General features: G+C 47.5%; 1 protein-coding gene across 1 annotated transcript; it reads left to right on the top strand.

The window, feature by feature from the left end:
• The first annotated feature begins 22,174 nt into the window (after nucleotides 1-22,174).
• On the top strand, nucleotides 22,175-25,056 carry FAM181B (family with sequence similarity 181 member B). Its single transcript, XM_081003435.1, has one exon. The coding sequence runs from the start codon at nucleotides 23,103-23,105 to the stop codon at nucleotides 24,273-24,275; it is 1,173 nt and encodes a 390-aa protein (XP_080859561.1). The 5' UTR covers nucleotides 22,175-23,102; the 3' UTR covers nucleotides 24,276-25,056.
• Nucleotides 25,057-27,232: the final 2,176 nt, after the last annotated feature.

The raw sequence follows: 27,232 nt of genomic DNA, 5'->3' as shown, positions 1-27,232 counted from the left end.
AACATTTTAGCCAATAGCTATAGCCCAGGCAGGGACGCAGGTTGTGCTGTGGGTTAAACCACAGAGCCTAGGACTAGGATCAGAATGTTGGGGGTTCAAATCCCTGCGACGGCGTGCGCTCCTGTTGCTCGGTCCCTGCTCCTGCCAACCTAGCAGTTCAAAAGCGCGTCAAAGTGCAAAGTAGATAAATAGGTACCGCTCCGGCGGGAAGGTAAATGGCGTTTCTGTGCACTGCTCTGGTTCGCCAGAAGCTGCTCAGTCATGGCTCCCTCGGCCAATAAAGCGAGATGAGCGCCGCAACCCCAGAGTCGGCCACGACTGGACCTAATGGTCAGGGGTCCCTTTACCTTTATGGCCCAGGTGTTGGGCAACCTTTTCTGGACTGAGGGCCACGTTTCCTCTCCCAAATGTCTTAAGGCTACATGCAAGCCCAGAAGTAAAAGGGGGCAGAGCAATAGACAGGACTCTTTTGCATTCACACACATCTCTTAATCTGCTACCCAAGAAAGTAAGATGAATATTCACAACACAAGGAAGCATTACAGCCAGGTGGAGCCGGTCTGCCCATAAGGCAGAATGAGACGGCTGCCTCAGGCGGCACTCTCTAAGGGGCATCACCCATGTTCTGCTGCCCAACTTTGCCACTGGTCTCCCCAGCCTCTGGGGGGCACAGAGGGACCGGCAACAAAGCTCTGCGGAACGCCTTCCCTTCTGCCAAGTTGGCATGAGGGGAGGTGTTCTATCACCCAACTTTGCTGCTGGGCAGGGGGCAGGGAGATTCCCCACCCTGGCCGTGTGGCAGGGCTTTGCTTCAGCTTTTCCTGAAGCGAGGAGCCACTGCAAACCCGTGTTGTCAGGTGGGGAAGGAGTTCCAGAAAGTATGCTTCTCCCTGTCCGGCGGGGAGGTGAGGTCAGGTAATCAATATGCTTGCTGCTGTGTGAAGTGAAGGACATGAGGCAGGAGTTGGTAATGCAGGTGAGCTGCGCACAGGTGAGCTGCAAGCAAGCAAGCTGCTGGCCAGCTCTGTGGAGGCTCCTTTTATTGACACAATATGCAAACCCAGGTAGATACATTTTGGGCTGTGACCTTTACACACCTTCCATTCCCAAGATTGTGGGGTGGTACAAAGTTATTTTGGCACCTGTTTCCACCATGTCATTTCCCCCTTGCACAATGTATGACAAAAGAGACAAAGGTCACAGACAGGACATGACAGAGTACTGAGATCGCAGAAGGTTAGACAGAGGGCAAGATGTTCAGACAGCTGTGGCTTTCTCTGTGAGGGGGAGTGTGCTCCGCACCCCAAGGTCATGCGTTCAGGCAGCTGAGGCTGCCCATGGGCAGGAGTGTGCTCTGCAACCCAGCGATCATTCCTACACTGTGTCACCTCAGGCAGCAAAGGTTCTTGGGCCAGCACAAGCCAGGTGGAGATACCCAGAATTTCCAGCTCTGCAACTATCAAGGGCTACTAGCCATAATGGCTATGTTCTGCCACCACACTTGCAGGCAGCGATGCTTAATGCCAATTGCTGGAAGCCACAGAAGGGGAAAGCGTCCTTTTGCTTGAATCCTGCTTCCCAAAGATATCTGGTTGCCCGCCATGAGACTGGGATGCTGGCCTAGATGGCTTTTCTTGCGTTCTAATGCAGACACGCCTCCTTCGCCTTTGAGTCGGGCAAAACCATTTCCACGAGAAGCGGCATCTCTCGGTCTCAGGCCCTCCCTTTAATTTCCTGAGCTCCGTGCTTGAGGCTTTTGTCGAAACAATGGCACAAGACCTTTGTGAGACACCGCTTCCAAGGTCTCTCTCCCAAAGTGACGGGGCCTGCCACCTCCTCATGTCGAGAAGAGGCCAATAAGCAGGAAGGCAGCAGGAGGCAAACGCAATAACCGCAGGCCCTTGAGTTATAGTGGTAACCTGCCGAAATCCCAGGTCGCCGAGTAATTTACAGAGGCGGCCCGATGTCATCCGAGAACAATTCCCGCAGCCTAGGCCCCAAACGTCTACGGACTCCTGCTGCTCATATTATTAATACTATCAACAAACAGCAGGGCGTTTATACCGCAGAGAAAAGAAACCCGACTCAGGCAACTGAGCTAAAGGATCACCAGTGGCCCGGATTCAGTGGGAAACTTGAATTAGGGTTTAATAAGGGCGTGATGGGAAAATAGAGCTTTTCCTAACATTTTCTCCAATAGGGCTTTTTTGTGTGAGCTGCATCAGTGTGTGTGTGTTTGTTTGTTTGTTTGCAGGGTGGGGGGCTGACTATGGAGGAACAGGTGCTCAGCAGTGGTAACAGCGGAGGGGAGGAATTATAGGCAGGGGCGCAGAAGGGGCAAAGTATATTTCTAGGTGGGTGAGTTGCTTCTCACATGCAAGATCTCAAAGAAAAATAACAGTACAGTGGTACCTCGGGATGCGAACGGGATCCGTTCCGTTTGCGTTTTGCCGCTTCTGCGCATGTGTGTGATGTCATTTTGAGCGTCTGCACAAGCGGCGAAACCCGGACGTAACGTGCTCTGTTACTTCCAGGTTGCCGCGGAGCGCAACCCAAAAGCGCTCAACCTGAAGCACATTCAACCTGAGGTATGACTGTAAACGTTAATGAGGGGGGGCAAGCTCCTTGTTCGTAGTTGTGAGTGGCGATTGTCCCTCCTGCCCCCACGCTGTTGCCACCCTTGTGCTCCAGACTGGCCTCTTAGCATTCCAAAAAGTCTCAGATCACTTCCATCCTTGCATGTTCCCAACCGTTAGAACCCGATCTATTAATATCTGTGAATTACAGATAGGTAGCCGTGTTGGTCTGCCATAGTCAAAATAAAAAAAATCCTTCCAGTAGCACCTTTAAGACCAACTAAGTTAGTTCTTGGTATGAGCTTTCGTGTGCAAGCACACTTCTTGGGTATCTGAAGAAGTGTGCTTGCACACGAAAGCTCATACCAAGAACTAACTTAGTTGGTCTTAAAGGTGCTACTGGAAGGATTTTTTTTATTTTATCTGTGAATTATTCATCTGATAAATCTCTTATCGGTTAATGAGAAAATCATCACATTTTTCACTTGGCTTAGATTTGCAGAGGGGTGTCACATTTGGCCATGGTGCATGCAGGAAAGAAGTTGTGAAACTAATGAAATCTCCTCCCCACCCCCTGCAAAAAAATGAACCAGTGTCTAAATTTGATGGCCTCTTTTGAGCTGAAGGCCAAATGCTCCCCCCCCTCATTGGTCCTGGTCTTGTCCATGTATCATCCCAGCGATCTCCTCAATACCCACCTGTGGAGATGAGATGAGTTGGGAGCAAAGAGTTTTCCTGGCACCCCAGAATCATTTTAAATTAATAACCAGCAAGCAACGTAAACCTTTTCTGCTTTTTTTTTTTACACTTATCGCACACAGCGTGGGAATAAGCTGTCATGGCAATGTAACCGGGTCACTTGAAACAGAAAGGTGAAACCAAGTCCCTCTTGGATGAGATGGTCTTTTTTTTATAAAAAAAAACAAGCCAACCTCTTCCCTGTTGCTTTCTCTGGTGTCCCCCTTCCTTGCACTTTTCCTGCTTGAAATTTCTGTAGTTTTACCTTTCCTTCCCCCAGCTACCAGCACACATCTTTCTTGTGGTGGTGCCCTGCTGAGATCTGGTACTTCCTTGAAGTTATTTTCTGCAAATGCCACTGCGCACAATAAGTATTAAAGAATCCCCGCTCCCAAATGCAAAATATGAAAACTTTGGAAGCAAGAACTAAAGACCTAGCATTAATTAAGAATTCACTGTATAAAGTTATGGTATACAGTGGTACCTCGGATTGCATACGCTTCAGGTTACAGACTCCGCTAACCCACAAATAGTGCTTCAGGTTAAGAGCTTTGCTTCAGGATGAGAACAGAAATCGTGCTCTGGCGGCGCGGCGGCAGCAGGAGGCCCCATTAGCTAAAGTGGTGCTTCAGGTTAAGAACAGTTTCAGGTTAAGTACGGACCTCCGGAACGAATTAAGTACTTAACCCGAGGTACCATGTCCGCTCAGAAGTCAGTCTCTTTGCTGCAGACTCTAGGACTGCAGTCTAGACTAGGGTTGGCATTAGAGAAAAGCCAGGGCTCTTGTGCCATTAGCAGCTGGGTTGCAGGCAGAAATCCAGCAGGTCAAGCCTTTATCCTTACAGAAATACCATTACAAGGAACGCTTCGCCTGTTGACTGTCTGCCAGTCATTATATCAAGTGAGATAAGGGACTATGGCTTTATTTTGGGGGGCTCTCTGCTTGCAAAGAGGGACGCAGGTGGCGCTGTGGGTTAAACCACACAGCCTAGGGCTTGCCAATCAGAAGGTCGGCGGTTTGAATCCCCACGACGGGGTGAGCTCCTGTTGCTCAGTCCCTGCTCCTGCCAACCTAGCAGTTTGAAAGCACGTCAAAGTGCAAGTAGATAAATAGGTACCGCTCCTGCGGGAAGGTAAATGGTGTTTCCGTGCGCTGCTCTGGTTCGCCAGAAGAGGCTTAGTCATGCTGGCCACATGACCTGGAAGCTGTACACTGTCTCCCTCGGCCAATAAAGCAAGATGAGCGCCGCAACCCCAGAGTCGGTCACGACTGGACCTAATGGTCAGGGGTCCCTTTACCTTTACCTGCTTGCAAAGGAGGACACAGATTTGCATGTGACAAGAAGCATGTGCAAATTTTATGGATCCTCTTTTGCCAGTGGGTTGGAGGGCCCTATCCACTGGGCCCAGAAAAATCTATTGGCGCTCCTGGGGAAAGGCAGGATTAAAACAAATATTAACAATGCTGAACAATGCTGCATCTGGTCCGTCCGTCCCCCAGCACAAAAGAAATGGAAGGATAACTGGAGGCTTATCTTTTTCCTTTGCCTTCAGCTCCCAGCCAGATCGGCAGCAATAGAGCAACTGGGACTTGGCAAAAGGCTTCTCGGCTCCTCTCCCCCAGCACCAGGATAAATGTCCCAGTCATCTAAATGTTTTGACACTTCTCCTACTGCTCCCCCCACCCCACAACCATTGCTTTAACTGTGGCCCGAGTTATCTTCTAGAGCCACGTTTCCCCAGAAACCGGCGCTTTTGTTGTGTTCCAGCCCCTATCTCCGCTTCTCCTTTTTGCAGTGATCACAGCAGAAAGCTGGCAAATTGGCTCGAAAGAGAGAAAAAGCTCTCCGTTGCCATGCCTGCCTCTTGTTCTGCCTTAATTTCCCCTTGCCTTCTCCAAAACAGGGGCAAGGCTTAAATCCTGCTGACAGCCACCTGATCCAGAAAGCATGTTTAGTCAAAAGCAAGTCCTGCTGATTTCAGTGGGGCTTACTTCTAAGTAAGCAGACTGCATGCACACACTTACCTAGGAACCGGCAGTTTCTCATTTTTCCAATGTCATGCTCAGTTCTCCACATTCCCACATTAGGTTGTTGTTGTTGTTGTTGCTGTTGTTGTTGTTATCCTCACTGAAATTCTTAGTGCAAATTTCTTGTAATTTTGATGTGCGATTTTGTCTAATATATACATTTTCTTTTGCAAAGCAATTTTCCTGTAATGAATTTTGTATGTTAATTTCACAGACATAGGCATTTCTGTGCATGCTTTATCCTATCCTAGTGTGTGCGTTTTTGAGCATGTTACAGTGGTACCTCTGGTTACAGACGCTTCATTACAGACGCTTCAGGTTACAGACTCTGCTAACCCAGAAAAAGTAGCTCGGGTTAAGAACTTTGCTTCAGGATGAGAACAGAAATCGTGTGGCAGCAGGAGGCCCCATTAGCTGAAGTGGTTCCTCAGGTTAAGAACAGTTTCAGGTTAAGAACGGACCTCCAGAACAAATTAAGTTCTTAACACGAGGTACCACTGTACTTGGTTGGAGAACTACATTGCAATATTTGGAAATGTGAAAATTTCTAAGAAAGGCTGTGTTTAGGTTTGCACATTGTTTTGTAAACTATGGCTCACGTAGGTTCACCTTTCAGTGGGGACAGAATTTAATTTCTTACCCCACCCAGCCTTGCTGGGGAGTAAGCCGCACTGGATGCAGTAGTACTTGTTTCTGAGTAGTCATGCATTTAGATACACTGTACACTCCACAATTTTGTATCATAGAGCACTCACAGAGCTGTGCAATCACAACTGCACAACTTGGCCTCCCCCACAACCCATCCACAGACAGTATTTTTCTCAGTTTGATCATCTTGCAGATAATGAGATCATCCAAAATCCAAATTGGTGCCTAACTGCTAGATATTAAAGAGATTTTTTAAAAGGAGTCTGTTTTCATTTTATGGTGCATTTGTGCTAAACTTAAAGACAACTGGGGGGGGGGGGGTTGGGTAGGGTAAAGGGATAAATAAAGATCATATCCTGTAATGAATCCTATTCTGCAGTATCATCAAATCCATTGTGAGGATACGTTTAAAATGCTGTTAGCAGAAATACAGATTTAATTTTATTTGGGTGATTATCATTTCTAGACACTCAGCAAAACCATCCAATCAGAATAATGTCATGTCACGCAAACCATAATAAAGTTCAATTAAATATGGCTGCTTACTTAGTAAAAAACAAAGATGTATCAATTTTTCATCATCATAATCCAAGATTTTGGCCTGGATCTCACTGAGATAATCAAAACCCTGATTCTGGACCCTTCTACGCCAGAGTGAAGGTTGGGGTTGTTTCTTGCAAAAATAAATGCATTCCCTGCATGTAGAGAATAAGCGTGTCAAAAGGAAAGGCTTTCTAGCTTAGCCTTTTCCCTGAGATACTTGCTTCTTATATGCATGGGGGATTCTTTTGTATGGACAGTGCTGGATTTACATATAAGCTAAACAAGCTATAGCTTAGGGCCCCACTCTCTTGGGGGCTGCAAAAAAATATAAAGGAAAAAATACCTGGATGTACATTTCCAAAATATAAGACAAAAAACAAATAAAATAAAACCTACCTACAACAACAGTGTTTTGTGTTGTGTAGGCTCCTATGATGTAAGCAATGGGCCCCGCCTGCTAGCCTGCTCCCTAAAATATCACTGGTTTGCTTCTTTCTATATATAGGGTGCCTACGTTCTGCATGGACTGTTTTCATGGCAACATGTGCAAATGGCTTTAGCTACCTATAAGGTCCATAAATTACCATACAGCATACAGTGGTACCTCGGGTTAAGTACTTAATTTGTTCTGGAGGTCCGTTCTTAACCTGAAACTGTTCTTAACCTGAAGTACCACTTTAGCTAATGGGGCCTCCTGCTGCCGCCGCGCCACCAGAGCACGATTTCTGTTCTCATCCTGAAGCAAAGTTCGTAACCCGAGGTAATATTTCTGGGTTAGCGGAGTCTGTAACCTGAAGTGTATGTAACCTGAAGCGTATGTAACCCGAGGTACCACTGTATATTCAAGACAAAAAGCAGCGACAATTTGTTGTTTACAAAGGGCAGCTGGACCTATAAAGGACCCCATTACCTTCAGTAGCTTAGGGCCACAACAAACCTAAATCTGGCCCTGTGTATGGAGGTACATCAGGTGAACCCCCAGTTACAGTCACGGGAAGAACACAAGATCCCTGCTGGATCAGACCAAAGGCTCATCTCGTCTAGCATCCTCTTCTCACAGTGGCCAGACAGCTGCCCATGAGCAGGACCTGAGCCCAAGAACACTGTGGCTTCCAGCCACGGGCATTCAGAGACATGCTGACTCCAGCATGGAAGGTAGAACATAGACATGGCTAGCAGCCATTGATTATACGATTGACTATCACATCAAGTGATATAGTCCAAATAGGTAGGTATACCACCTCAGTGGGACTAAGCCTTTTTTAAAAAAACAACTGTGGAATGGGGCAGAGGAGAGCAACCAAGATGATCAAGGGTCTAGAAACCAAGCCTGAATAGGAATGGCTGAGGGAATTGGGTATGTTTAGCCTGGAGAAGTACTTTATTGGGCTCCATGATCACTGCAGATGGTGACAGCAGTCACGAAATTAAAAGACACCCGCTTCTTGCGATGACAAATCTAGACAGCATCTTAAAAAGAAGAGACAACCTTGCCAACAAAGGTCTGTGTAGTTAAAGCCATGGTTTTCCCAGTAGTGATGTATGGAAGTGAGAGCTGGACCATAAAGAAGGCTGATTGCCGAAGAATGGATGCTTTTGAATTATGGTGCTGGAGGAGACTCTTGAGAGTCCCATGGACTGCAAGAAGACCAAACCGACCCATTCTAAAGGAAATCAGCCCTGAGTGCTCACTGGAAGGACAGATCCTGAAGCTGAGGCACCAATACATTGGCCACCTCATGAGAAGAGAAGACTCCCTGGAAAAGACCCTGATGTTGGGAAAGATGGAGGGCACAAGGAGAAGGGGATGACAGAGGATGAGATGGTGGGACAGTGTTCTCGAAGCTACCAACATGAGTTTGACCAAACTGCGGGAGGCAGTGAAAGACAGGAGTGCCTGTCGTGCTCTGGTCCATGGGGTCACGAAGAGTCAGACACGACTAAACAACTAAACAACAACAGCCTGGAGAAGATTTGAGAGGTGATATGAAAGCCATCTTCAAATATCTGAAAGGCTTCCACGTGGAAGGTGGAGCAATCTTGTTTTCTCCTGCTTTGGAGGGCAGGACCTGAATGAATGGATTCAAGTTACAGGAAAGCAGATTCCACCTAAACATCAGGGAGAACTTTCTGATGGTAAGAGCTGTTCAGCAGTGGAATAGACTCCGTCAGAAGGTGGTGGACTCTCCTTCCTTGGAGGTTTTTAAGCAGATGTTGGAAGGTCATGTGTCTGGGGTTCTTTAGCTGTGATTCCTGCATGGCAGAGGGTTGGACAAGGAGACCCTGGGAGTCCCTTCCAACTCTACAATTCTATGCTTTGGTTTGTAGTTATCTTTATATAGATAGCCATAGATTATTAAAATTAAGATGGCCGCTTCAGCCATTGAAAGTTACCAAAATAAAGGTGGCCATTTCAGACATGGGGAAGTGTGGGAGAGCGAAGCTTCAGGCACATTCCCAGCTCTGTGGCTCATAAATAATTCGTTGGCAATGCGTTCTGGCCCTCTAGCTTTCCAGGAAAGGGAACAGGAGCCACCGCCATGTCCCCATTTTCATTGTCGGCAGGATCGAGAGATAAGAGCTGCATAGATCTACACGCACACATGAGTCTGACATTGTCACTCGTGCGATGGTCTCGGAGCTGAAACGCTGCAACAACGCCGATGTTCCCTTTTGTGTCTATGCACAGATGTTGTGGGTGAGATTTCCTGAATTCTACTGAAAAATAAAGCCAGTTTTATCAGCATTTCCCAAGTGCCCAATAGATATGCAAATGTGTTGTTAACGTCAGTTCTGCCCCCCTTTATTAGCTGTCCTGCATTAACTAGCTAGTCTTTTCTCAGTCTTTTTTCCCTCCCCGTTTCCTTTAAGCGCTCTATGTTTGATGTGAGATTTTCTCCTTCGCTCTTTCTCGGTTCCCATACTTTCGTTCCTCGTTCTGCCCCTTCCCCCCCCTTTTTTTGGTCAATGCATTTGTTTAAAGTTGTTTGTTTATTAACCCTTCCAAAGGTCTCCCGTGCCTTCAGTATGGTGGGAGCCAGGGGGGGGGGGGGGAGACCATAGTTGTTGGCGACAGTGGAGACCAAATCTGGTTCTTTTAAAAGAAAAAGAAAGAGACCCTCAACAAATAGTGATTGAGCACACAGCCCAATCAACGAAATACAAGCTGACAAGCCGAAAAGAGCCTTCTTCTGCAATGAAAGAACACCATCAATATGCTTTTGTTTCTTAAAAGAGACCACAGGAGAGCCTGTGTGGTGCAGTGGTTAGAGTGTCGGGCTTGGACCCGGGAGAGACCAGGGTTCAAATCCCTACTTGGCCATGAAGCTCATGGGGTGTGATCCTGGGCCATTTACTACCTCTGAGCCTAACCCACCTTGATTGGGGATTGAATGAGGAGGGGGAAGAACCGTGTTGGCCGAGTAGCAAAACTGCAGTTAGGAAGCCAAATCATGTGCAATACTGACTCTTTCCTTGACATTAAAACAATATCCAAACACTTAAAATATTCGAAAGCTTTTGCTTGCAGAACATATAGCTAAAGAAGAATATAAGGTAAAGGTAAAGGGACCCCTGACCATTAGGTCCAGTCGTGGCCGACTCTGGGGTTGCGCCAGACTAAGCCGCTTCTGGCGAACCAGAGCAGCGCACGGAAACGCCGTTAACCTTCCCGCCGGAGTGGTACCTATTTATCTACTTGCACTGGCATGCTTTCGAACTGCTAGGTTGGCAGGAGCAGGGACCGAGCAACTGTCGTGGGGATTTGAACCGCCGACCTTCTGATCGGCAAGTCCTAGGCTCTGTGGTTTAACCCACAGCGCCACCTGTGTCCCTTGCAAAGAAGAATATATGCAAAGTATTTGCATTCGCATGCTTATCCAAGCATGGGCTTGTTTTTTCTAAGTTGAAGATTACAGCTTCTTCCTTAAACGTTCAAACAAAACCCTGTCTTTCTCTCCTTCCAGTATTTGCATTTGGCCTTCTGCACATGACCCAGCTAGGACATGCAGATGCTTCTGAGAAGTTCCACTTTCTCCTTCCAGCAGACTTCTCCTTCATGCTTCTTTGGGAGAACATCAACTTCTGTACTTCTTTCTGTCACACATGTTGACACAGAAACATTAGTAATCCTCTCCTCTATTATGTTGAGAGATAGAGTTGTCTAACATGATCTCTTCTCCAGTGTTCATGGAGATGCAGCCATTACAGTCAAGTCACTCGCGCACAAAACAAAATGGAGAATGTAATAAGATACTTCCCATGTGGCCAAAGTTAACCAATCACACAAGAGTTACTGGGGAACATTCCAGAATTAAATACACAGCAATACATTTAAGCACCCCCAATTTCAGTAAATTAAATCACCATACTTAACAAACTGTGCATGACACAGAAAAATGTAATAAATACCTAAATATAATATTTATCGGTGAGACCCATTTATGAAGTGGCTTTAGCTGTCCCCATGCACACAGAAAGTCAATATGGTGCCCTCCAGCTGTTGCTGGGACTACAAGTCCCATCTTGGCCATGATGGCTGGGATGATGGGAGTTGTAGTCCAACAACGTCTGGAAGGCACCACGTTGTCTAAAATCTTTAGTTGCCAACTGCTCTCCAGTGAGCCACTTTGAATGGAAAGTGAAAGTCCAAGCTCCTCCTCTCCCTCACGAAAGTGGCAAATATGTAAATTCAATTGCTCCCAATTCCCGCCTTTCCTTCTCTGCCTTCCAAAGCCACCGGCTGCTAAAGCACCTCACTTCAGAGGGGAAACAGTAAACTTTTTGCTGCATGCATCCTTTATAAATCCAGAACTTAAGTAGTTAATTGTCCCACTGTGGAGAGGATTTTTTTTTTAAACTATCCCAGTTTTCATTGAACAAGATGTCCTTTTATTTTTCGGCTTTGGATGTGGGCCTGACTGCTCTTCTAAACAAAGAGAGAACCAACAAACCAAGCTAAAGTTTTAAAAAAATCCAGCCATGTCTGTCTTTGAAGTTCTCTCTGTGTTGTTTGGAAAACTTTGGGATGGGTGGTTTTTTTTTGGGGGGGGAGTAAAAAACAGAGCAGCGGGGAAAGAACCAGGAATTAAGGGGAACTCGCTTTCCTAAAGAGCAGGAGACATTAATTAAATATCCTATTCATTTCTTTGGCACATAGTCGTCAAATTAAATATCCCATTCACTTCTTTGGCATACAATCATCAATCAGATTTCTTATTAGCATTCTGATGACCTGTCTGACCTTGCTACTGTCTGCATGACAGAGCCCAAAATAAGACCACACAGTGGAGAGGCGAGGATTATTCAACAGTGTCTCTTGCATGGGAGCTGGAATGAGTTGCAGCGAGTCAATGGGTGAAGTTGGCACTGTTTCTCTTTTAGCATGGATGCAGCAACATCAGGGAGTTTGACCGCGGAGGGTCTGGCAGCGAATTTTAAGGGCACAGGAAATATTAAGGTTTTGAATTAAAATAAGCACAAAACCTCAGTAACGGCACAGTTAATCTCTGCACCTACAGTGAACGTTGCTTCCCTGCGATTCCCCTCTGTAAATTTTGACGCCAAACGCTTATCAGATATTCTCCGAATAGTCAAGTATTTGCAAGCATTCACTGAGCATTTTTGATAATCTGCATTTGCAACTGATGAGGATTTTTTATTTCAACAGTTGACAGCACCTGATGTTGTTGTTTAGTTGTTTAGTCGTGTCCGACTCTTCGTGACCCCATGGACCAGAGCATAGTTCAGACACGTGGTCTATATAAACTTTGCAACACCAGCACTACTTGTTGTTGTTGTTGTTTAGTCGTTTAGTCGTGCCTGACTCTCCGTGACCCCATGGACCAGAGCACGCCAGGCACTCCTGTCTTCCACTGCCTCCCACATCTCGTCCTCTGTCGTCCCCTTCTCCTTGTGCCCTCCATCTTTCCCAGCATCAGGGTCTTTTCCAGGGAGTCTTCTCTTCTCATGAGGTGGCCAAAGTACTGGAGCCTCAGCTTCAGGATCTGTCCTTCCAGTGAGCACTCAGGGCTGATTTCCTTCAGAATGGAGAGATTTGATCTTCTTGCAGTCCATGGGACTCTCAAGAGTCTCCTCCAGCACCATAATTCAAAAGCATCAATTCTTTGGCGATCAGCCTTCTTGATGGTCCAGCTCTCACTTCCATACATCACTACTGGGAAAACCATAGCTTTAACCCTTCATGGATCACTGCCTTGCCGTGGCAAAGGGGCTTGAATAACTCAGAGAAGCTACGAACTATGCCGAGCAGGGCACTCAAGATGGACAGGTCATAGTGGAGAGTTTTGACCAAACGTGATCCACCTGGAGCAGGAACCAGCAAGCCACTCCAGTATCCCTGCCAAGAAAACTCCATGGACAAAGACAACCGACAGCACCTGATAGGCGGCATCTAATAGTATTTAACATTTGACTGTATTGGGCAGCTGACCTTGGTATTTGAGAACATTGGAGACATGAACTATTGAATGCCTACCAAAATCATAGATGTGCCCACAGTTCTAAAGCACTGCATATCTCAAAGATTTCACTCCCAACTTGCATGGATATGTGTTCCATCACCATGTGAACCCCCACCTGCACTCTGAAATGGTACAGTCCAGACAGGTTTATTGTCTCATTGAGAACTGGGCCATCTGCCTTGTGATCACGCCCGCTTTCATCCATGTGTTTTGATGCACATGAGAAAGGGCTGTTTACCTATATCAACGTATACACACTGGGAGAGGGAGATTGGGCCTGTCAGAATTCTGACCATTACCATGTTGGCAGGGCTTGCCTGCGCAGCCCCAACGTCACTTGAGTATGGATGAACCTGTCTGCTTCCATTTTTATCATTTTCTCTGATTTCCCCAATCTTATACTCTGTTATTCACATATCCACATCATTCTGTGCTTTGTTGGGGGGGAAAAAGTTATTGTGAAAATTCACCGGCATTTGAGTGCAAATTTCTCATACCATACCCATATTCGTATGCAATCTTGCTTCATATACAGTGGTACCTCAGGTTAAGAACTTAATTTGTTCTGGAGGTCCATTCTTAACCCGAAACTGTTCTTAACCTGAGGTACCACTTTAGCTTATGGGACCTTGCACTGCCGCCGCGTGATTTCTGTTCTTGAAGCAAAGTTCTTAACCCAAGGTACTATTTCTGGGTTAGCGGAGTCTGTAACCTGAAGCATCTGTAACCCAGTGTACCACTGTACAAATTTTTGCAGAGCGTTGCTTCCTAATACAATGGTACCTCGGTTTATAATGCCCTTCCACCGTTCGCAAACCGGAACAATACCGGTTTTGTCAAGTTCGTAAACTGAATAGTTCGCAAACAGGACTGTTCGTAAACTGAGGTACCACTGTATAATAATTTTTTGTACGTTGTTTTTCAGCAATATGTGTATTTCTGCTTTTTTTTTTTGGTACACCATACTTGGTTGAAGAACTGACTGCAAAATTCAGAGATGTACAATTTTGAAAGATGGATATGTTTCGGTTTGTGTATTGCCTTGGAAAGTGTGGATGAAGTTGACACATACCCCTTCCTGGATGGGTGCCTGTTGTGGCACCTTGTGTTCAGCTGCCATTCCCGGGCAGTGAGAACGGAGCGCACATGGCCATTAGGGTGTGACGGTGCAATAACAATTTCCCCCCTGGTGCCGTTGGGCCTGCTTTCACCTGAATACAGTGCCCCCACCGCACAGTACACCAATGACACAAATTTCTATAAATTACCCCAGATTAGCTAGTGGGAGACTTCCGTGAGGGAAAGTTAATGATTTGGAGTCTCAGGCAGGATTTGATCAAATAAACAAGAAATATTTTATTAAACAAAGGAAGTTTATGACACAAAGTGGGTAAAACGTAGGATACTTCAGATTATAATGTTATTTCACTTCAGTTCTTTCTCAGTTGTTGCTGCTTAATACTTTGGTTCTTAAACAAAGTGGTACTTCCTGTCAGTAACACACCCCTTTGACAACCCTACTCCTGAGGTACTCCAAGTAACAGACCAAAGGGATCTCCAGAGCCCTCTTAACTAGTTTGGGAGTCTTCTCTTTTTTGTAGAAGAAGCTCTCCCCTCCTGACTGGAATGAGACCTAAGTAGACCGTATCCTCACAACTTCTACTTCTCCTGGCTCAACCTCAGCCTCCCAGTTAATTCCTGGCCTATTACTCTTACAGGACACCACACACTGTCCTTCACACTAGCTTGTGATATATTCCTAGTAAAATTAATGTTATATTGCTGTTTTAGGGGTTATTTTTAAATGTCTGGAACAGATTGATCCATTTTGCATTACTTTCTATGGGAAAGCACGCCTTGGTTTTGGAACAGACTTCTGTAATGGATTACATTTGAGAACCAAGGTACCACTGTACCTTGATTCATAGGACAAGAATTTGGTGCTCCACCTTGAGGCAGCAAAATGTCTTGGGCCAGTCTGGTGGTTCGGCCATTCTGGAATATCCACGAACTGTCTTTCATAGAGTTGGTGTTTCTTAAAAAAAGTTAAAAATCTAAACTGATATTGGATTGCCTCCTGCCTTTAAAAAAACCATGTTTTTGGGAGTCCCTGACATATTGTCTGCTTCAGAATATAGCAAGGACCTGGTATTGCTAACATTCCTAGAGTGAACCAACTTCTGCAGACGGTGGCTGAAGAACTTCTGCAAACTAATGAAGAGCACAACATGAGCAGCCGCAACCTCCCATTTTCCTGCACTTGCTTCCTATTTTATTGTGGGAAGGGGAAGTTGCAGATATTGCCCCCTCCTCCACCACCTTGGAAGAACTTTCAGGCAGGGGGAGGAACATGTGACTATCACATCTCATGTGATCCATCACCCCCTGTTTGGAAAGTGGAAGCCATATGCATTATATAGGATACCCTTCACTGTATTATTTCCTGTTTGCATTGCAGCTCTTTAGGAGCAAAATGGGTCAGGAAAGGAGGGAGGGCACATTCTGATGCAAATAAAGCCCGACTGGGACAGTGGTTGGGGGTCGGGGGAGAGAAGAGTGAAAATGATAGCCGTGATCTAATTATCTGCAGACCCAAATAGCCAAATTCACTGAAAGAGGCCCATAATAAAGGCTGCCCTCCAACCACAAAACACAGACTTGAAAACAAAAAAGGAACATAGCAACAGTATAAGACGTACACACACACACACACACACACACACACACACACACATACACACCTCACAAATTCTTCCCATTCACAAAGGGCCATTTTATGAGCATTTTTCTTGCTCTCAGTTCAAGGGAAAAAAGAAAGGAGGGGAGGAAAGATTAGAGCTCTCTGTTTCAGTCTCACGGTTTTCCACCAAAAGGGCGATCTCTACCTTTTCTGATCTACAAGACTTCTGCAGTCCATAGGCCAGCTCTTGCAGAAAATGGCTGAAGTAAAAAAAAAAACTGTCTGAAAGCTCATCCAGAGTTTCTTTATCGCAAACCACACACGGCTCGACAGTTTCACTAGCCAGAAGTACTTGACTGCTATGGGGAGCTTGGGATGAGCAAATCTGTCAATTCCAGTTCCTTGTTTTTTCAATTTTTAAATTTCAGTTTTCTCCATTTCCCCAACAGTTTGTTATATGTAATGGATGATATTCCACCCACCATAATTTGCACTGTGTTTCCTTTGTATTAAATAACATTTTTGTATCATGTAGATTGACATAGCAATAACTTAATTCATTCTGTAAAATTCCACTGCAGTGGGCAGTGAGATAAACAATGTAGGTTTTTGAAGGCAGCACTGCAGCAGAATAGAAACAGCTCTGCATGTGATGAATACAGGTTAGTATAGAAATCAATGCCTGCTTACATCTCTTAACACCTTTCACTCCGCACCGCACTCTCAGCCCCATCCATGCTCCTTTCAGAGATGGAGAAATTGCAACCTGCAAGGTACATATATACCTATGTGGTGGTCATGCCCTGCTGCATCACAGTTTTAGAGCATGGTATTTGCAGAAATAAAGGGACACGGGTGGCGCTGTGGGTTAAACCACAGAGCCTAGGACTTGCCGATCAGAAGGTCGGCGGTTTGAATCCCCATGACGGGGTGAGCTGCCATTGCTCAGTCCCTGCTCCTGCCAATCTAGCAGTTCGAAAGCACGTCAAAGTGCAAGTAGATAAATAGGTACCACTCCGGTGGGAAGGTAAACGGCGTTTCTGTGCGCTGCTCTGGTACGCCAGAAGCGGCTTAGTCATGCTGGCCACATGAACTGGAAGCTGTACGCCGGCTCCCTCGGCCAATAAAGCGAGATGAGCGCCGCAACCCCAGAGTCGGTCACAACTGGACCTAATGGTCAGGGGTCCCTTTACCTTTACTTTATTTGCAGAAATGGCAAACGTCAAACTGCATATGCTGCGCCAGCATTCTCTTTCAATAATTTTGGAGGAACAAAATAACAATGCAATATCTAAGGAACTTTAAGCTTTTGTGCTGACAGCTGCTTGCTGGGTAACAACTAAAGACTGGAAAACTGCAGGAGTTTTGACATTGACCTTTTTGGTTTGGCAAGCTGTGGCAAATGGTCTTACCAACTTAAATTCACTAAAGGCAAAGCTAAAATATTTTATTTTTATGGAGCATAGAGTTTATTTCATATATAGAATGGCTGGGGAACCCCAGTCAGTTGGGCAGGGTATAAATAAATAAAAAAAGTATTATATAAATCAAGGACATATGCAGCAACATTTATCAAAGCATTTCATTAGATGATGGGAAAGAGACTAAGTACAAAATGTAATATTGGAATGAAGTGTGCATATAATTATTATTAATTATTTCAGAAAATCTCCAAGTTGCCCATGGATCTTATGTACACAGTTACCTATATGTAAAGGGGCAGGAGTGGTGGAACTTAAATGCACCACCTTCTGCTAGTAATTACACACTGTAACTTTTTATTTAGCTTTTTTTGCTGTGGTTTTGCCTACATAAATGCACCTGAGATTGGTATTAAAAGATAGATGGTGATTGTGTTCAGGGTTTGGACTCCTGGTGTCCCCTCAACACTTCTGTGATTCTGTAGCTCTGTTAATGTGCACCACACTTTACAAAGCACAGAATTAGGGTTGGGGCAATGATGTTTTGCCCAACTCGGAAGACTATTACTTTCCCTCCCGTTTTTTTCATATCGTCCTGCATATCTGGACTGGAGGTTCTTAAGCAGAGGTTGGATGGTCATCTGCCAGGGATTCCTTAGCTGCGATTCCTGCATTGTAGTGGGTTGGACTAGATGACCATTGGTCATTCAGTCCAACTTTAAATCCGACAACAGTACTGGCCTCGGTCCAGTATACCTGAAGGAGCGTCTCCATCCCCATCGTTCTACCCAGACACTGAGGTTCAGGGCCGAGGGCCTTCTGGCAGTTCCCTCACTGCAAGAAGTGAGGTTATAGGGAACCAGGCAGAGGGCCTTCTCGGTAGTGGCGCCCGCCCTGTGGAACGCCCTCCCACCAGATGTCAAAGAGAACAACAACTACCAGACTTTTAGAAGACACCCGAAGGCAGCCCTGTTTAGGGAAGCTTTTAATGTATGATGCATTACAGTATTTTAATACAGTGGTACCTCGGGTTAAGTACTTAATTCCTTCTGGAGGTCCATTCTTAACCTGAAACTGTTCTTAACCTGAAGCACCACTTTAGCTATAATGCGGCTTCCCACTGCCGCCGCGCGATTTCTGTTCTCATCCTGAAGCAAAGTTCTTAACACAAGGTACTATTTCTGGGTTAGCGGAGTCTGTAACCTGAAGCGTCTGTAACCTGAGGTACCACTGTATTTTGTTGGAAGCTGCCCAGAGTGGCTGGGGAAGTCCAGCCAGATGGGCGGGATATAAATAATAAATTATTATTATTACTTTTTTAAAAAAAGGCTGCTTCTTTGACTGTCGTTCTCCTCCAACTGGAGATTTGAACACTGGATTTCCCCACTCCCCATCCAATGGCCTTTAACCACTGCACAACACTGCCCATTTGCACGGTCTGCGACGTGAGACACCACACCACGGACTCTCCAAAGCATCGGATTTTGCCAGCTTCTTCGAAGGGGCCTCCCGCAAGCTGGGTTGTGAGCATGGCAAGTTCTTGCAAAGTCCAGACTTCCTGTCCGGTTTTTGCAAAGCCCGCACAGACCCTCCCTCCCCTTTTAGGTCGCCGAGCGCAAAGCACAGTTTATTTCCTTTTAATTTAACAGCTCTCGCAGCTTTTCCAGTTAAATCGACTGTTCATTATTGAGAGCCCTCCCCTCCTCCCCTCAGAGGGTTTCTGGAGGCCTGTGTGGTGCAGTTTAATGAAGCTTTGGCACAAAGCTCTCTTTCAGGGAAGGCGAAGAATAGACCGGCCTATTTAGGTCCTGCGAGGCTGTATGTCAAAGCCTCCCCATAATACTTGTCAGGGAAGGGCAGAAATTCCCACTGCTGGAAGAATGCGCCAGGAGTCGACTTGCCGGATTGACGAGCAGATTAAGACGCAAGCAGGAAATGAGAATGTGTGTTTGGAACACCTGTTTGGCCCCTCTCATTTTCCCATCGCTTGGGGGGGGGGGAGAGAAAACCCACACCACTTTCATCAAAAAGCCAAAACTCTAATCTATTTGCCTTTTCCTTGCTACATGGCAAGGTCCCTTTCCTTCCACCTTGATAACCGCAGCAAAACGGAAAGCCAGGGTGGTTCACTGATAGCAAAAAAAGATATGGATGATCCAGTCCACAGCGAAGCACTTTTCAGAGGGAGAGGGCTTTTTAAAAAAAATCTTTAAAATCTTTTTTAAAAAAAGATTAATAATACAGATTATTAATATGCAATCGTATAATAATGTAATGTGACACACCATGGGAAAGGTTTTCACAATATTGGCGTATTATTAAATGATAATAAAATTATTAGAGATTATCGTTGAAATATGAAGTGGTATATAAGGACCCAACTTATTTCTGTGGTGGTTTGAATAAACCGTTTTTAAAACTGTGTTTCGATTGTTGCAACCCACCCTGGGACCTTAGGATGAAGGGTGGGTAATTAGTAACAACAACAACAACAACAACAACCTAATTACTGCATTTATTTAGGTTGTTGTAGTAGTGCTGGTCGTATAGTTAAAGCTATGGTTTTCCCAGTAGTGATGTATGGAAGTGAGAGCTGGACCATAAAGAAGGCTGATCGCCGAAGAATTGATGCTTTTGAATTATGGTGCTAGAGGAGACTCTTGGGAGTCCCATGGACTGCAAGAAGATCAAACCTATCCATTCTGAAGGAAATCAGCCCTGAGTGCTCACTGGAAGGACAGATCCTGAAGCTGAGGCTCCAATACTTTGGCCACCTCATGAGAAGAGAAGACTCCCTGGAAAAGACCCTGATGTTGGGAAAGATTGAGGGCACAAGGAGAAGGGAACAACAGAGGACAAGATGGTTGGACAGTGTTCTCAAAGCTACGAACATGAGCCTGACCAAACTGCGGGAGGCAGTGGAACACAGGAGTGCCTGGCGTGCTCTGGTCCATGGGGTCACGGAGAGTCAGGCACGACTAAACGACTAAATAACAACAACAAGAAGTAGTGCTGGTGTTGCAAAGTTTATATAGACCACGTGTCTGAACTATGCTCTCTTGGGAGTTTGTGGCCCAAAACATCCTACAAATAAAAATTTATTTATAGACCCCTTTTCCTGTACGTACTGCAAAGCCAGAAGCGGCTTAGTCATGCTGGCCACATGACCTGGAAGCTGTACGTGGGTTTTCAGACTTGGGGGGCTGAAGGGAGCACTTTGATCCTCTCTGTCTGGCCCTCGGGTGTCTCCCCAGGCTATTGCAACCCTCATCTGCCCTGATCCTCATACTCCTTGGGTGCTTCTTCTGCCTGGCTGGAAAGCGCCCTTGAAATTTGATAATGCCTTTTGCTTTCCAGGATGGCGGATGGAGGGGTTTACGTGTGGAAACCTCTGACTTCTGTGTGGCTTGAGTGTAGCCTGTTGTTCAAGGTCAGATTCGTTGCTCCGCCCACATGCCTCTGGCTCCACCCACCGCCCAGGTTACAACTACCAGAAGTGTGCCTTGAAAGGGAACACAGGCTGGAAGAGTCAAGTAAGAAAAGACATGATGGAGGCTTACAAAATTATATATGGTGTAGAGAAAGTGGATAAAATTCCGGACCACCCAATAAACCTGAATGTTGGATGATTCAGGATTAAAGAAGTACTACTTCACACAGTGCCTAGTTGAATTATGGGACGCGGGTGGCGCTGTGGGTTAAACCACAAAGTCTAGGGCTTGCCGATGAGAAGGTCAGCGGTTCGAATCCCCGTGTCGGGGTGAGCTCCTGTTGCTCGGTCCCTGCTCCTGCCAACCTAGCAATTCGAAAGCACGTCAAAGTGCAAGTAGATAAAGAGGTACCGCTCCAGCGGGAAGGTAAACGGCGTTTCCGTGCGCTGCTCTGGTTTGCCAGAAGCGGCTTAGTCATGCTGGCCACATGACCTGGAAGCTGTACGCCAGCTCCCTCGGCCAATAAAGCGAGATGAGCACCGCAACCCCCGAGTCGGCCACAACTGGACCTAATGGTCAGGGGTCCCTTTACCTTTACCTAGTTGAATTATGGGATTTGCTCCCACCCATGGTAGCCAAGTAATAAATAAAATACTTCATTAACTGACCAATCATGTTGCAGATAGCTTGGTTCTGCTCCCCTAACATAAATCCTGGCTACGCCCATGCTCCCACCAGCGAGGGATTTAGGGTGGTGTGGGTGGTTCTCCCCACCCCCCAGGGTGCTGAGACATTGAGAAGATCTATAATTAAGAAGCTCCATTTGGGATCCATTAGCAATGGCTACCATATTGGATGGCTCAAAAGACAGATTCATAGAATTATGAAGGCACCGTTGTAGGCACAGGCTAATTCTGTGTCCAGGGGAGCTGTTTACCAGCTCCACCTGCTACGCAGGCTGCGACCCTACCTGCCCACAGGCTGTCTCGCCAGAGTGGTGCATGCTCTGGTTATCTCCCGCTTGGACTACTGCCATGCGCTCCACGTGGGGCTACCTTTGAAGGTGACCCAGAAACTACAACTAATCCAGAATGCGGCAGCTAGACTGGTGACTAGGAGCGGCCGCCGAGACCATATCACACCAGTCCTGAAAGACCTACATTGGCTCCCAGTATGTTTCTGAGTACAATTCAAAGTGTTGGTGATGGCCTTGAAAGGCTTAAATGGCCTCAGCCCAGTATATCTGAAGGAGTGTCTCTACCCCCATCATTTAGCCCGGACACTGAGGTCCAGTGCCGAGGGCCTTCTGGCAGTTCCCTCATTGCGAGGTTACAGGGAACCAGGCAGAGGGCCTTCTCGGTGGTGGCGCCCACCCTGTGGAACTCCCTTCCATTAGATGTCAAGGAAATAAACAACCATCTGACTTTTAGAAGACATCTGAAGGCAGCCCTGTTTATAGAAGGTTTTAATGTTTGATGTTTTACTGTGTTTTCAATAATTATTATAATTATTATAATTATAATCTGTTGGTAGTTGCCCAGAATGGCTGGGGAAACCCAGCCAGATGGGTGTGGTATAAATAATAATAATAACAATAATAACAATAATTAGTCCAACCCCCTGTAATGCAGGGATCATTTGCCCAATGTCACGACCTCGAACTCTACCAACTGAGCCATCCCAGGTCCAAGGAGGAGAAGGCAATCAAAGGCTACTAGCCATGAAGACCACCATCTCGGAATTGCAGTTGCTGGAATCACAAGTGGGGAGAAAGCTTTTGCACTCAGGTCCTGCTAGTTCTGCTTCGCATTGGGGCTTATCTGGCTGCACAGGGTGAGAGCAGGAGAGCAGGATGCTAAGACCAAACTGCGGGGATCAGGTCAATGGCCCATGTAGTCTGGCATCCTGTTCTCAACAGGATAGATGCAGCCCGTGGCAAACCAGCGAGCAGCATTTCCTCTCCCGTCCTGCGGTTTCCAACAGTTGGAATTCTGCTGAACTTAGGCGAGCCACCAGCCTGATTCAGTAGCCAGGTTCTTCTTGAGAAAGGAGGGTTTATTTATTTCAAAGGCAGGCCCAAGAAAGGGTTAAACCTCCCCCATCGGAAAAGGGTGGTGGTCCCTCCTCCCCACGACGCATCACCAGCCTCTTCCTCCACCTCCTACTCTGGGAGCCAAATGTAAAAGCGCGATGGGGCGGGGAGGAGGGAGTATGCCGTCGGATAGCCGTCGGAGCGAGGCCAAGAACTGATGTCCAGCCTCTTCCCAGTTTGCATCGGTGACCCAGGCAACGAGATCGAGCCGAGGAGGCTGCTTTGCGCGCGGCTGCGGCTGGACAAAAAGGCTCGGGAGAGGACAGAGAGGAAGAGAGAAAATGCCACCGCGCTGCGCCGGCTGCTGGCCTCGACGGCCGTCTCCTCCTCCCGGGTACCGAAAGTAGCCACGAGAGGTGTTTGCCGGGCAAGCAGTGTTTGCTTTTTATCTCCTGCATTTATTTTTTATTTTGGGAAGAAAAAGCTTTTCGTCTTCTTTAAGGAGCAAAGCACTCGACGGCGATGGCGGTGCAAGCGGCGGCGGTTCACCCGCACCACCATTTCATCCCGTTTTGCTTCCCCGGCGCCGCGGGGCTGGGGGATTTCGTCGACCTGGAAAAGAGCTACGAGGACGGGGGGACCCTCTTGCTAGGAGGCGGAGGAGCCGGAGTAGCAGGAGGGGGCGACCCCGGGGATTTCAAAGAAGCCACCCGGGACCTCCTGAGCTTTATCGACTCGGCTTGCAGCAACATCAAACTAGCCTTGGACAAGCCGGTGAAATCCAAGCGCAAAGTCAACCACCGGAAATATTTGCAGAAGCAGATCAAGCGCTGCAACGGCATGATCGGGGGAGCCCAGACGGCTGCTGCAACGCCCGGGAGCCAGGAGGCGTCTAATAATAATAATAACAACAGTAGTAATAGTAATAATATGAGCTCCCAGCAGCAGCAGCCACATCCTGCTAACAAGAGGACTCCGGCTGGGACGGCGCATGGCGCGGCGTCGGCGTCCGCCTCGCCCCCCGGCGGCGCCGCGGCGCACTGCAAAGCGCCCCAGAAGCGCGAAGCCAGCGCGCTGCAGAGCAAAAGCCTGGCGGCGCTCTTCGGCTCCGTGCGCCCGTCGGGCTTCGATCAGGCCGTCGGTGCCGCTTCGATCGCGCCGTCGGGAGAGAAAGAAGGCGGCCCGGGTCCCTCTGCCTCCACCGGCGGGAAGAAAGTGCCTCTGCGCAACCGCAACCTGCCCCTTTCCTTCTTCACCGAGCCTGCCGGGGCGAGCTCCGTCTCGAAAGACGCAGCGGGCCCCGTCCCGTCGGAGGAGCTCTTCGACCTGCTGGCCGTCCCCGACTACGGCGCCCTGCTCCCTCCCGCCGAGCCGGAGCAGCCGGTCTTCCCCAGCAGCCGCTTGCAGCCGCCGGATCTGGGCTTGGAGGCGCCTCTCTACGAGCCCCTGCACCCGCTGCCCCACTTGCTCTTCTCCGACGCCCCCCTGCGGCCCCTCGCCGCCCTCTACGCCGCCCCTTCGGACCCGGCAGCGGCGCCCGAGAGCAGCAGCGCCGCCGCGGCGGGGGCGCACGTCCCGGCCGCGGCCTTTGCTCCCTTCTTCCCCGAGTGCGCGCTCCCGCCTGCGCCGCCGGCCATGCCCTACGATTACGCCGCGGGGTACAGTAGGGGGGTTCCTGCTTATTCCAGCCTTTAGAGGAGGGAGGTTGAGCTCTGAAAGAGAAGGGGGTTGGAAGGTTGTGGGGATTGACAGATCCCCCAAATTTCAGAGGCACTGGCGCTTTTTTATTTTGGAGTTTAATGGATCCCATAGAAAATGCCTCGAATAAAGGGCGTCTATTAAGGGCAGAAATGGCTCTGGAGAACTTCCAGTTCCTGCTTAATAGCCCCTGGGCAGATCTACACCTCAGCAGTAAAGGACATCAGGAGAGCTCTGTAGCAGGATCAGGCCAGGGGGACCCTATCCAGTCCAATATTTTGTGGGTGCCACCCAGATACCAGGGGTAAACTCAGTGCAGTGATCCCCACCCAGCAGCTGGCATTTTGGAGGCATGCTGCCAACCCTGTGCATGCCTACTTGGAAGTAAGCCAAGGGTTCAGTGAGGCTTACTCCCAGGTAAGTGTTGCATAGGATTGTAGTCTTTTATCGTTATCCCCTCTTCCCTTGGGCATATGGAGGACTTACCATGCAATCCTAGCTGCGTCTACTCAGAAGTAAGCGCTGTTTAATTCAGTGGGTCCACTCAGATTGTGATGTTCATTAGAAAGCAGCTCAGGGGGACCACAGAACACCAGATATCTTTAACCCTCCCTTTCCCTCCCACGATTCTGATGAAAACCATCACCGCCAGGGATTCTTTCACTGTGATTCCTGCATTGCATGGGGTTGGACTAGATGCCCCTTGGGGGTCCCTTCCAACGCTACCATGATACGATTCTACGCTATGAGACTTGGAGAGAGGAAGGAAAAATCTCCCCTAAGGATTTTTTTATCAGAATAACAGCCAGGGTGGGAAGGGTTAACCCCCCCCCCACTGCCGCCCTGCATGTTGTGGTCCCGATGACCCCCCCCCCCATGCCCCTATGATTAAATAAAACAAATCCCTGACATACCTTTTAGCAATGTTAAATTTGGCTCTCGTTAAATTGGCATAGCAACCGATGTCTTTGTGTAAGGAGCCCCTGTGAGAGCGGAAGTCTGGCGAGGGATCCTAGCAAGGATTTGAAACTAAAGTTACCAGGATCCTTTGGGTGGGATGCTATTAGTGTTGCCATGTGTCTGGAACTCCCCGGACATAGTCGGAATACGGCAGTCGGTTACTGTGTCTGGGCAGAAAAGTTCAACAGCTTTGCTCCCCCCAGAAAAGCTCGAAAACTTTTGTGTCCGGATTTTCGCCCTAGAAACCATGGAAGTTCAGTGAGCCCAAAAGCCTGTCTTGCCATACTTCTAACCAGCCTCTATATAGTTGTTGAGGATCACAAATTGAGGGAGAGTGCTATCCTGCAGACATCTGGTTGGCCAACTCTTAGAGCAGGTCGCTGGACTAGATGGCAGGGCCTTGGTCTGATCCAACAGGGCTCTCCTGCTCATACGGTGGTTATGTTTTGACACAAGCACCATCTGGTCCATGGGTTGTCGATAGAGGCAGATGCATGCCAGCATTGAGTAACGTTAGAGGTTGTTTGATGTGTTAACATACATATTTTGCTTGTTGCCACATGGGATCAGTTCTTAACTATCTCCTGATTGTCTTTGGTCATCCTGCACATAAAAAGGGTTTTGGGTGTTTTTTTGGGGTGAGATTCTGAAATGAAAATGCCAATTGTTCTTGCTTCCCCTGTTTATTATGCCTCTTGGTTTTCGCTCCTGTGAAATCCTGATTCCCAGCGTCCTGCTTGTTTTAAAAGCTCCCTGCAAGCAGAAAGGAAGGTCTGCTGGCCAAAGGCTAAAACAGAAACCTGCAACTCACTTGAAAACCTACCCAAGAGTTTAAGGCTGTGGTTCTCTGCTTGGTTACCTGGGAGTAAGTCTTGATGAACTTACTTCTGCATACACCTATGTAGGATTGGGGTGGCAGAACACCTGCTTTGCATGCAGAAGGACCCAGGTTCAATCCGCAACATCTCCAGGTTGCACAGACCCCTGTCTCAAACGCTGTAGACAATATTGACCTAGATGGACCAATGCTCTGACTCTGTATAAAGCAGGCTCTGGTTTCCAGCACATCTGATTTATAACATTCTTAGGCTCCCAGTGCTATTCAGGAATATGCAGAATACCTCCCCTCCTGAGCTGACCTGATTTCTACTTACTTAACTCTGAATATTTGGAGCGAGGGTAGTGGGGAGAAACATGGGTCTGCGTGAGAAAAGTGTGCACCCCTGTCGCATGTGGAAATGGTGCGCCACTTTTGCTGCATATTTGCAGTGCAGTTTGGAAGCCACTGTAGGGCCTAGCTGGCACTGCCACGTGGCACACATATTTGTCGTGCCTTCGCTGGATGGGTGCTATAAATTGTAAGGGGAGATACAGGTCTGTAGACGTGTGGAGGACGCTTTGCTGGAAGCTTTGACCAGCTGCAGATCCCTGGCGCATGGCCTGGTGTGTTTACAGATGCACGTCTCTCCACACTCAACTGGTTCATTGGGAGACAACATGGCGTACTCACGGAGAAACCCATTTGCCGTGTGAAGGAGGGCTATAAAACGCCACTCGTCTGGTCGCCTGTGGTCAGTTAAGGATTTCCTCCAGGCGACCAGGTTACGAAAGCTGCTTCTTTCCTGTTTTCGATCGCGACTAACGTAGGTATGAGTGATCGGATGGGAATTTAAGCATTTGGGATGGAAGCCTTTGTCGGTAACGTGGGAGACCTGTTTCTGAATCTCCTGACTTATTTGATTTTCCTTTCTAGCAGGGTGGGTAACCTGTGTGCCTCTACATGTTACTGAACTACAAGTCCCATGACTCTTGGCTGTTGTAGCAGGGGCTGATGGGAACTGTAGTTCAGCAACGCATGGGGAGGCACCGTTACCCATCCCAGGTTTAACCTAACTGCACCTGGATTTTCTTTTCCATGGGGCCAACACTAACTGGGTTTGTGTGAGTTGATTTTAGATTTGGGGGGAATGACGTAGGGGAAAGAATGATAAACT

Source organism: Podarcis pityusensis (assembly GCF_964106645.2).
Source record: "Podarcis pityusensis genome assembly, chromosome: 4".
NCBI lineage: Eukaryota > Metazoa > Chordata > Lepidosauria > Squamata > Lacertidae > Podarcis > Podarcis pityusensis.
Note: the sequence above shows the minus strand (reverse complement) of the source record. Positions and strands in the feature narration are given on the sequence as shown.